General features: G+C 33.2%; 1 protein-coding gene across 1 annotated transcript; it reads right to left on the reverse strand.

The window, feature by feature from the left end:
* Positions 1 to 3,868: 3,868 nt before the first annotated feature.
* LOC143625334 (12-oxophytodienoate reductase 1-like) lies at positions 3,869 to 10,855 on the reverse strand. Its single transcript, XM_077095696.1, has 4 exons — positions 10,744 to 10,855; positions 9,567 to 9,707; positions 9,345 to 9,475; positions 3,869 to 4,641 (listed from the first exon to the last, which is right to left on the reverse strand). Exons 1-4 carry the CDS (start codon positions 10,821 to 10,823, stop codon positions 3,869 to 3,871), a joined length of 1,125 nt encoding a protein of 374 aa, XP_076951811.1. The 5' UTR covers positions 10,824 to 10,855.
* Between the last annotated feature and the right edge of the window lie 2,145 nt (positions 10,856 to 13,000).

Genomic DNA, 13,000 nt, shown 5'->3' on the forward strand with positions numbered 1-13,000 from the left:
AATTGCCCTTGGAAGTAAGTCGTCAAAACTGAATCTTCTTTGATAACAGCCATGCTTTTTTCAAGCTAATCCTTTAGATTTGGGTTGGATAAACTTTCAAAGCCGTCATCCTTCATTGGCAGATATAACTTGAAAGTATGTTCCTAATCTTCACAAACACAAACATATTCACCCAGGAACAACTCAATAATAATGGTTTTCAAGTTTTCCTTTAAACAGATTCTACAAAATAAATAAATAAATAAATACATAGCATAAAAGATCATTAAATAAACACCATTTTAAACCAAATTATCCATAAATAAAATAATGATCACGGTGATTCGTAAAAAATTGAGATGAATTTACAAATGCTTGAAAATGCTATTACATGATGTAACATGGTGCAATCCGGTATTAGAATGTGCGTAGTGGAACGCTTCCCCCACCAAAAAAGCCCCCATTGCATCAGAAACACCCGGGGCGTTATGTGTTGTTTGGGGTTGGGGGTGGGGGGGTGGTTCACAAAGCGCAAATTGGGGTAAGGTGTTTGTTGATTGGTTGGTTGGTTTTAGTTGCATTATTTTTTATATAATAATAATAATAAAGAAGTAATGATTGGTAGGTGCACTATCCACTACACCTTTTTTTTTTGTCAAAAAGCCCCTATAAAGACGCTATAAGTTCTGAGAGATGGAGACGAAAATCGATTGTTATTCACAATGAAAATGGTTTAGATAAATACACAATTAACAGAAAAATTACAGGAGAGAATCAAGCTAGTCTACAACAACTATTGAGTAATCTATATTTTAAAAATTATTCAAATTACAATTTGTATCCTAGGCAGGAGATTACTTAACAGACGTGACATCACATGATGTAAAGCGTCCTCATAGGGACTCCATCCATCACACACTGTCTTCAATCCACACATAAAAAAAGTGGAATCACTCCCAAACAATATTCTTCATATTCTTGAACGTCGCTTCCAAGTATTAACCTATAGAAAAATCCAGTGAAACCTAATCAATTGAGCTTCCATCGTGTAGGACCTGTAGAAAAACCCTACTTTTGAGAAAAGCTTCAAGCATAAATGAAAATATGAAGGGACGATATGCTCCCTAACCAAAGCTCGTGTGAAATCTTGCTTGTCGAAGCGGTAATGTCGAGAAATTAAAAACTCAAAACCCTATAATTGAAGGTAGAAATCAAACTTAAATGTTAATCGAACAACCGACTATTGTGACTCCGTTGGATTTCCTTGCTTCTGCCCAATCTTGAACTTCTCTGGGAAATATCAATGTTTCTTGCCTATGTGGCACCTAAATTCGTGCCTTCGTGTACAAATCTTAGTTTTTTCCTTTTAAAAAAAAATAATTATACGAAATAAATCTAACCAATGAAATAAAGCACGCAGACGAGATACTTTCCATATTTCTCGTTTTTGTGTTGAGAAAATCTCGACACTTCTAATTTTTTCATTTTCTTAATTAGGAAAAATAAAAAAGAAAGAGATGCGTGCTCATCCCTAACAGTCATATTGCGTGTATGTTTCCCATCGAGCAGCCATGGCTCCATAACTGGTGGTTGCCTAGTCAAGATGCAAGGCCCTGGTTGCGAGATTGTTGAGTCCCTAGGTGTGATGCAGGAGGTTAGGTCGAGATGCAAGAGGTTATCGAACAGATCCATTGACCAACCAAACAACTACTTTTCATTACTCCACAATGATTCATTCCATTACTGCCGTCATTCATCCCTAACCATAGTTATATGAGTATTGGTATTTAGGGACAAAGGTGAATAGAAACATTCTTAAAACAAAAATTTTATCAATAAATAACTCTTACCTATTTTACGACCACTTCACCTCATTCATACAATTAAATCTCCAAAACTCTCAATTTCATTACTCTAAAACTAGACAACAATATGGATGGATTTTCTTTTCTCAGCCAACTTCTAAATAGGCAAGAATGATGGACACGGACTATCGGTATCGAAAAAGGCGAGAGGAAAAAAAAATAGCCAACAACGTCCATAACCGACTAACCCAGTTAATACATTTTGACCCAATTTAACCCAGCCCTGATTAGCTTATTCGAGTTCAGGTCCGATCAGGTCAGGTTCGGGTATTTTGGGCACCCATACCCTCACGCAACTTAACTGAAGAGAAAAGTGATGATACCATTATCATAAACAGAAATTTCTAGCAACCGTGGGTGGCATAGAGCAGAGATGTTAGTTTAGCTGAACCGGTCCGCTACCCCTCAACGTTTTAAAAAAAATTTTTTGGTCGGTTTTTGTGTTTCGTTAGCCCTGAAAAAAAATAACGTTACCCCTATGTATTTTAAGCCCAACCAAATTACTACTTAAACCCAACAAAATTCCACTTAAATTATAAAGCCAAAACCAAAAAACCCAATATCCCAAATAATACAATAAAAAAAAGAGCGGACCTCAGACTTGGTACTCTGCTTACGACGGTGCAACCATCCACCACGACACCACGGCAGCAAGGCTACCGCCAGCCCGCCACCATCCACCTCCACCTCCACCTCCAGCCACCTCCTGACCTCACTCGGCCACTCCACCTCCGACCTCTCTATTCCGGTAAGATTTCTTGTATTCAGGGATTTAGGGTTATGTTTAAATTGGAATTGATTAGGTATTTAGGGTTATGTTTAAATTGGAATTAAATAGGGATTTATCCTTTAGTTTTATGTGTAAATTGGAATTGATATTAGGTTTTTGGTTCAAATTTTGTTTAGGGAACTTTGAAGATGAGTAAAAAACCTCTTATTAGCAACCTTTTTAAACATCAAAGAAAAGAAAACGATGACATCGGTTCATCACCAAGTTAAAATATTCCAACTTCAAGTTCAAACATATGCTACTCTTTTATTTTCTTATTTAATTAAATATTATGTTTATCAATATTTTTGTTGAGTAAACTTTAAATTGCTCATTAACAATATGTGTTGACGTGATCGAAAGATATCAATAAAATCATTGTATTAGTAAGCTAATAAGTTTGAATAATTTTACAATACCATTAAGCAAACAAGTTTAGATTATTTTGATGCGACCCATTATAAACCAACTTGTTTTGATCCGCCATTGCAAATGGGTTAACTGAGCGCCGGTACGCTTGTAACACAAAGTCGAGCCCGGGACGTGCCAAACGCGTAACCAGACACCTGCACGAGCAAAACACGTTATTGGGCTCCGCTACGCGTAAAACGCTTAATCAGGCCCCGTGAACGCGAAACCGGTATAAATTTTTTTCCTTAATGTACGGTAAAAAAAATTTACGCTACCCCTAAAATTATTTTCTAGATCCGCCACCGAGCTGAACTACATTACAACAATAAAGGCATATATGTTGGTTTATATTTTGGTTATCTGGTTACATTTTCCTTTCTAAAGGCGGCAAGTAACTCATTAAGGAAACGACTAGCAAGATGCTAAGAAAAACAACAAAGAAACAACTAAATGAAAGCCAAAAGAAACTTAAAAAATGCAAACCTACTCCATTGAGACTCATCTAAGGGATCTAATTTGGCTCTATACTTGACAAAATTAAGTGCCTTGATCTCTTGAATGATGCAGCTAGCAACCACCTTCTTATCGCAAGCAAGATCGTTCCTAGATTTCCATATCATCCGGTAAGCCAAAAGCATAACCGATTGCACCATCCATTAGTTACTAGGGTAGCTGACATGGGGTTCAAGTTAACAGCACAAAACAGTGTAATGGTCAAACTTATTTTCAAATATTAGTTGGTAAACTATTAATATGATCAAACTTATTTATACTGCCCACAAATATATAAAGCAATCAGAATTAACATTCTAAGACATATTGATCCCACACAAATAAAACCTAATCAATCCTCAAGAAATGGGTAATCGGTGTATCCAACTACCGGATCATCGGTATAAAATGTACTTCTATCATACTTGTTTAGCCTTGCATTCAACCTAAACCTCTTAGGTAAATCAGGGTTAGCCAAAAACGCCCGCCCGAAAGCCACAAGATCCGCCTCGCCATTTTCAATCACTCGATTAGCTTCTTCTCGTTCGTAGTACCCACCCGCAACAATAAATGTACCTTTAAACGCGTTCCTCATCGACCACAAACTGTTTAGGGTCTCAACTCTCTCAAACTGAGTCACCATTCGTGGCTCGATCACATGACAATAAGCGATACCAAGTGGACTCAGTGACTCGGCCATGAACACGCCTAGCGAGTGAGGATCCGAGTCACCCGATTCAATGTAGTTAGCAAATGGAGATAACCTAATTCCCACTCTCTCAGCTCCTATCTCGTTCGAGATAGCTCGAACGACTTCAAGCGGGAACCGACAACGATTCTCGAGACATCCACCGTAATGATCCGTCCGGTCGTTTACTTGATCTTTCATGAACTGGTCGATTAAGTATCCGTTTGCTCCATGAATTTCGACGCCGTCAAAACGTGCATGGATCGCGTTTCTTGCAGCTGTACGGAAATCGTTTACAACACCGGAGATTTCTTCTATGGTTAATCTGTGTGGGGGTGAATACTGTGAATCTGCACATCCGGAATCACCTATAAACTGTTGGTTTAGAATTGGCTTGTTGGTGCTGGAGATTGGAGACTGGCCGTTTGGTTGAAAATCTGGATTATCAATGAAAATATTAATACAACCTCTTTACGGTTAATAAATTAAAATTAGCTTTCGCCAAATTATTTAATTTAAGCGGCCTAAGTTGATTAAAAACTAATTATTGTTTTGTGTACATCCAACCTACATAAGGTGAACTTCAATGCATTGTCCATGCTCAGGTGGTAATTAATTAATGTGGTTATTTAGTTGTTAAAAGTGGCTTGGGTTTGAGACGCATAAAATAACATTATAAAATATATATGTGGTATCAAATGAAAACTTTCATTAAAAAGAAAATTTAAAAACACTTAAATATTTATTTTTGATTTTTTATTAAATTTATTTTAGCTTTTTTTTTCATTATTCTTATGTGTTGATATTGTTAAAAAAAAAATAAACCTTATCGGTAACCTTATCGGTGTATTGCATATGTGCAATAGTGTGTATTGCGTATATGCAAGAGTGTTGTATTGCATAGAATACAATACTATTGTACACGTTTGATATACATTATTGTCAATATGCAATATAAGACTAATGCATACATCGAATTCACACTAGTACGTATGTGTAATACAGTAATAATGTACATATGCATTACATCGACTTTTATATATATATATATATAAAAGTCATTGTATATAATACAACAATACTGCACATATACAATGTACATATGTTGAATATATGCAATTAAACACTATTGAACATAAAAATACACAATATTGCACATATGTAATACAACAAGATTGCACAATAATACATATGTGCACTATATCAATTTTTTTTATTTTTTTCCGGTGAAAAGTAACAAAATATAAGAGGAATGGAAGAAACAAAAATTTAAAAATACTTTTTTTATTTTTAATTAAAATAATTTTTTAGGAGTTTTTAAGTTTTCTCTTGATTCTCTCACTATATATATATATATATATATGGAGAGAGAGAGAGAGAAAGGATCAAGAGAAAACTCATTCTTAGAGAGAAAACTCATTTTTAGAGAGAAAACTAAAAAATTTCTAAAGAATTATTTTTAATTAAATATAAAAAAATATTTTCAAATTTTCGCTTCTTCCACTCTTCTTATATTTTGTTACTCTTCACTGAAAAATAAAATAAAATAATAAAAAAGACGTTGTAATACGCATATGTATTAGTGTGTGATACTGTTGTATTACAAATGTGTAATTCTATGCATTTTTATGTTCAATAGTATTTAATTGCATATATTCAATATTTGTGTATTGTTTATGTTTATGTTTATGTTTATTAGTATTGTATTATATGTAAATATATATATATAAATAAATAAATAAAAGTCGATGTAATGCGCATGTGCATTAGTGTTGCATGACACACACGTGCTAATGTTTATTCGATGTGCACACTAGTCATATTACATATATACAATAGTGTGTATCAAATATGGGCAATAGTGTTCTATTCTAAGCAATAAAACACTCTTGCATATTGCATATATGCAATACACACTATTGCAAGTATGCACAACACCGACCGGACGAGCTTACCAATGAGGTTTTTATTTTTTTTATTTTTTATTTTTTTAACAATATCAACATATAAGAATAATGAAAAAAAAGGGAAAATTTCATAAAAGTTTTTTAAAAAAGTTAAAATAATTCTTTATGAGTTTTTAAGTTTTCTTTTTAACAGAAGTTTAATTTGATCTCACATATATACACACACACACACACACACACACACACACACATATATATACATATATATATTTATATATATATATATATGGGAAGTATAGAATGAAAACCCACTTGATTTGTGAAAACCTATGAAAACCCTATGTAACATCGTTTTTTTTTGTAAATGTAATGTATGTTGTTACATTTAATACAAAACATCGAAAACATAAAAAAAATGTTTTGCTGTTTTTTTTACATTTTGTTACCAAATTTTATATATATTTTCAGGAGAGAGAAAATGTTAATTAACTTTTACGTTTTTATTAATTTTAATTGTGGATCACAAGATTTAATTTTTAATTAAAAACATGTAGTTGAGAATAGGTTTATAGAGTTTTCACAACTCAAATGGGTTTTTATTCTAAGCTAACCTTATATATATATATATATATATATATATGTTAATTAACATATATATATATATATATATAATGACCAAAATGAACCTTCTGACGAACAACATTCTTTGACTAATTCTCTCAAATCAAAAATACCCTAAATGGCCAGTTTTTAAGCTGTCAGATACAACATATTTGAATTAACATCCGACAAATCTACCTGGCACCCTTTCGATTTTGAGCCAACCACATCTAGACACATATACATTTAAACGATCGGCCAAGATCTATTCAGTCGGGTTTCATATCTATTTTGTTAGGCCTCGTATCTATTCTCTCGGGCTTCAAATCTATTCTAGGCACAAAATCGATGAAACACTTTATTATTGCAAGAGAAAACTGACTCAAAAACTCATTACAATAATTCTCTATTGATCACACATCTAAAGCCACTAACCAAGCCCTATATTTATAATCTAACCCTAACTTGGTGACCAAGACATTACCATAATAATCATATTACAATTAGGAAACTATACCAACGTATCAACTTTGTTCCTTACATATTCATCGAGTTGTGAATAGTTCTGGAATTACCATCAATCATCTCCGCAATTTCGAAACCATATTTGTAACCCGATTTTTTTTTGTACATTAGCCATCGATCGTCTTGAGTTCTTGATAGTCCTTCAGATCACGGTTCAGATCTGACTTGCAACTTGAAATCGAAATCTGAATCGATTAATCAAGAAAATCAAGCAGTGATCTTCTTGTCACTAACTAAGGCAGCAAATATGACTCGGTTTTGGTTCTGTGGTTCCCAGAATTAAAAAACCAAATCTAGCGCAGCTTCTTGAAGCAATCGATCGGCGGTCCTTAGATCTTCCTTAGCATCTCTGATCAGTTGACCCTAGATCTCACTCTATGGATCTCGCCTTGTCAAACACGATCTCTTCACGACGGCGACATGCTTTCATGCGGCGGCTGGATCTTGATATCAATCTCGGGTACCTTGAGCTTGGACCATGCTTATACCAATCTCTGATACCACTTCAAGGCACATGAACGATCAAACAGTTTATTGAGAAAGCTGACTCAAAAACTCATTAGAATAATTCTCTATTTATCTACATCTAAAGCCTTTAACCAAGCCCTATGTTTATAATCTAACTCTAACTTTTTGACCAAGACATTACCATAAAATTATATTACAATTAGAAAACTAAACCAACTTATCAACTTTGGTCCCTTCATATTCACCGACTTGTGAATAGGGTCTAGAATTACCAACATCTATTATGCCGGACCCAAAGGAATAATATTACATACGAAAATGAAGCCCGATGGAATATATATCACGGCCTGAATGAATAGATAAGAAGCCCGACATAATAGATATAAAGCCTAGCGGAATAGATCTATGGTCGATCGTTTAATTGTATACATGTCTAGATATTGTTGGTTAAAAAACGGAAGGATGTTAGATAAATCTATCAGATGTCAGTTCTAATTGTTTGGATCCAATTTAAAAGTGATCATTTTAGGTATTTTTCGTTTGATAGGGTTGATCAAGGAATGGTTCTGGTAAAAACGACCACTTTGATCATTATGTCTTTTTTTTAAAAATTTTTTTTGGGTTGCTAGAAAATGGTATATTTTATGAGTAGATTTTAGTGGTTGTGTTTGCCATTAAGAAAAAATACCTAAACCATTAAATCTATGTTTGCACCTCACTGTTGTTTTATGTCTATTTCTCTTTAAATCTCTTAAAACACCTATGTTCTAAGTTTTCTAGTATTCACATTCACCTACATGATTCTATCACATGGGAGTGCATACACCAAGACCACCCATTCAGAGATATTGTAACCCAATAGAAAAGATATAAACATGACGAGAAAATAACAAAAGGTTCTAACAAGTTGATAGACGTTGCCCTCCCATCTACTAGCTGATATGATGTTACGTGAAAGTGCAAGAGAAGATGACATGTGCTTTAGTTAACACCTGATTTTGAAGCAAGTTATAATAAAAAAAAATAAAGAGAAGTATTATTATTATTATTATTATTATTATGTTTGTGTAATGACAATTTGGATCACTGACAGACCACTGACTCACTCGATTATCCACATTCCACCCTCAAGAGTATGACTGACAATTCGTGTCTTAGCAGACTTAGTAGGTTAGAAATGACGCATTTAAAACAAGTATCAAACATGAATACGACTTGTTTAGCTACTTTATATGCCATAAATATAAGACAGTGCTAAGTTTCATGTACCAATAAGGGAAAATGATGGAGTCTAGCCTACTAATTTCAAATATTTAAGAAATAAAAAAAACACTTAGCACAATTTTTGATTAATTAATTAATTGATCTTATCATGTCTTACAGGTATCTGATTGTTAGCCTCACTTAAAAGAAAACTCATTATAAGTGAGAAACACTTCTTGCCCGGAACTTGAACCCAAAATCTTTATTTAAAAAAAAAATAAAGAAATGAAGTTTTGGGGTTTCACATTAACCACTTGGTGAATTATTAGAAAATAAACATATTAAATAGAAATGAAAATTAATTTAAATGATGTAACATGCATGAAAATGAAGTAAAAATACAAAAGTAGAGTTAGTTATTAGTACAAGGTGCTTACTGGTATGGGAAACTCTTCCAGAGTGCCATAACTGACAAAAAAAGATTCCCCCAATCTCATGGACACCATCTACAATTGGTCTCCATGCTTCCACATGTTCTTTCATCCAAATCCCTGGTGTGTTTGGCAGTCTTTTTTATTTTAAAAACAATTAAATGCTAATAAATTTCATTTCATTAGATTAATTTTTTTTAATAATACTATAGTTAAAACAGAAGTTACCCTTGAGCAGTATCTGAAATCCCAGATGCTTCATTAATCAAGAATCCTCCTTTTGTTGTTCTTTGTTTGTAGTACAACATGGCGTGTGGTTGTGCTGTGAAATTGTAGGATCTTAGTCTTGATAAAGGTGCCAGAACAACCCTGCAGATATAAAGCAACCCGAACACAATATCTTATATTTCACACATACAGATAACATGAAACAACTATGCAACTTTCTTTTAATATATATAGAACAATTTTAGAGATCTTCATAGTTTGACCGAAACCTAGCAAACCGGTTATGTACTGGAGCTAGCCGGATGAAAGAAACTCGCTTTGACCTAAACTATAAGTCACTAGGAAATTTGAATGATTAAAAAATAAATTGAAAAAACAGAACCAGTATGATTAATCAATATTATGGGTATGGTTTATATGTATATATGCAAATAACCAATAGTCTAGCTGGAACCAACATCAACACTCAAGCTTTTTTCTTGTTTTTTTTTTCAATAAAAATATATTAGCATGCTTTCAAAATGGGCTCCATAGCAACTTAACTCCCAAATTTTAAGCATCTATAAACTTTACTTCCACATCTTCTAGTAAAAGCTAAACAATATTTATGTCAACCGAATTAACTATTGTGAAACATCTCTTATTCATTAACCTATATTGTTAATTTACGTACTGATTATTTATTACCATAGGGTGTTTGGCAATCTCATGCTGAGCCATTAAGAGAACTAACCGATTAAAAGTTAACCTCTAAATTAGTTAGTATGTTTTCAAAACATACCCATTAAGATGCTTTATGAAGTATTAAAAGGTGTCTTTTAAATGAACGAAACACGCTTTACCTTTTACTGATTCAAATTTCTCTTAGTGGAATCTTTAAGATGCTACCAAACAACTCCTGTATAAATAATAAAACTATGGATTCCTGAGTAGTGATTTAGTCGTCCCTTAATATCTGAACTGATTAGCATGGTTGTGACTCGCTAGTTGCGATCATTGGAAACAAAAGGCCATGTGATTGAGGTTGAAACTGAGTCATGTCTAAAGGTGGATCTACCATCCGCATCCACGGCAATGAAACCGCTAAATTAAATATTTAGGAGATTTAAACATAACTTCTATTTTTTATATTACAAAAACATAAACGATTAGAAAACACATAGAGATTGAAGATTACCGATGAGAAAGATTAAATATTTTCATGGTGTATGGTGTAAGGAGAGGAATAGACTCCATTGACGTTTCTTGTTTCTCCATCTTTCCTCTGAAAGTGTCAATTAGCAAGCATGGAGTCGTGGAGGATAGCACTTTATATCATTATTGTACACTTTACTAAATGACAACTAACTTATCCAAATGTTTAGTGCTAGCCTATCAATAAGTCATAAGAATATTAAATTCCAATAGTTAATAGTATCAAAATATGTTATTGTCGTCATTTTGTAATATTTAATTTTATATTTAGGAGTGTAATGAGTTGAGTTGGACTTGGACTAAAAGTCATATGTTCAGATAGGACCACATGATGAAGTTTGTCAACATAGCAATTTTTTTTTATTTTTTCATGTAAAGATCCTCGTAAATTCCTGTAAACTTACATACGTAATTTCATAAATTCACTTAGCAGATATGAATACGCAGATGATATACCGCATAAAGACCTTCGTATCAATAAATACTAAAGTTATGCATCCAAAACTCCACGTACGTACGTAATTAGAATAAACAAAAAAAATGTTTGGTGAGTTTTTGCTATTTACTTTAGACAAGTATTAACTTTAAATTTGTTTGGGCTAAACTCGAAGGAACTCTCATGTGCCGGCAATTTGAAGGAACAACCTAGTAGGCCACCCAGTTTAGAGGCGGTGGAGTGATTTTTGTTAAATAAGAATTTCGGTTTATAAAAAGAGGAGTTTTTTATTTGTTGCATGAAAAAAGGAGGAGAACCCCAAGTCGGCATATAAAAATTGATAAGGGGCCACCCTTGTTGAGTTCATCAAGAAAGTAAATTATTTCTTGTTGGAAGGGGTTTGCGAACAGAGAAGGCAAAGCACATGTAGAGAGCGTTTGGGCTTAACAACTATTCAATTAAACATTATTTTTCTTGTTTGAATTTAATATTATTATTATGAATTCAATGTTTGAACTAATTTGTTTTCGTTTGTTCTTGAGTATGATTGTTGGATAAACCCTCTAGTTACATAGGTTTCTGATAAATACTTGTTGAGTTACGTACTGGAGTTTTCTCCATTTTATGGTTTTCTAATGATGGATTAATGTTAGAGGAAAGAATCTTTTTACAACTGATTTAATGTGCATGTGCATTTAGTTTTTATTTATTGTTGATCTTTGTTTCATATGCTTCTTACTGAATTTCTTTCGGTTATAATTGCATACTTAGGTTGCTTACTGTATTTGTGATTATTTTATTGTTTTTCTAGACATAGTAATCCACAGGAGTATTGATTGGTGACTTGTTAAAACTTATATTATATCTATCTAGATAGCTTAGAGGTGATATATAGTCAGGTTATCTTTGGGGTTAGGAGTTTAGATTTAAACGTTCTGACATGAGGTTTCCATATAATGCCCTAGTTTCACTGTGATTTTGTGTCTTATTGATTGTTATCCGGCTATCCCTTGCACTTTAAGGTGTATTGAGATAGTAAGACTGATAACTTATCTATATTTTTGGATACTTTAGTATTGTTGGAGATATTGATAGGTAATTCGACTAACCGGTAAGCGTCATACGTCCCTTAGGGTTTCCTTTTAGGTCACACTCGGAGAATGATCAAGGATCCACTAGGTTGTCTAAGAATGTCGTATTTTAATATCTCGCTTCCATCATTGTTTCTGTAACACCCCTAAAATATTATATTAATTAAGTCGAGTATGAAACATGACAAATTTGAAACACGTAACCAGATTAACGTATCCTGGTCTCCAATATCATCTAAACATAAGGTATGTTCAAATATCTTCAATTGTGAAGAACCTCAAGATTTGAGGAAAACTAGTTATGTTGAATGACATGAAATTGAGCATGTATATGCGTTAGAATCATCACATATGACTTGAATTAGGAATGATTTCAAGTAAAACCCGCATGTGGGGGTGTAGGTGGTGATATGGGTGAAGAACTCATGTCCAATCCTTATATGAATTATGATTAGTCTAGCTTTAAATGTTAAGATTATTGATAGACTAGATAAAATTGTGTGTTTTAAACTTGTTGATGTTGAATAATAGAATTGGGATGGGGAACAAGGTGATTTATGTTTAGAACACTTATGTTTAAGGCTAGGTTATTGGACGCACACCAAGTGTTTGATGAAATGCTCACATGTATAGTGTGAAATCCATCACTTTTGACAGATTTAAATAGTCAATTTGCAGAGCACGTATCTCACTCGTCGTTAAGAGTTAGAGAA

Source organism: Bidens hawaiensis, unplaced genomic scaffold (genome assembly GCF_021521415.1).
Source record: "Bidens hawaiensis isolate Kalapana, Puna unplaced genomic scaffold, B.hawaiensis_p1.1 tig00004101_1, whole genome shotgun sequence".
Classification (NCBI taxonomy): Eukaryota; Viridiplantae; Streptophyta; class Magnoliopsida; order Asterales; family Asteraceae; genus Bidens; species Bidens hawaiensis.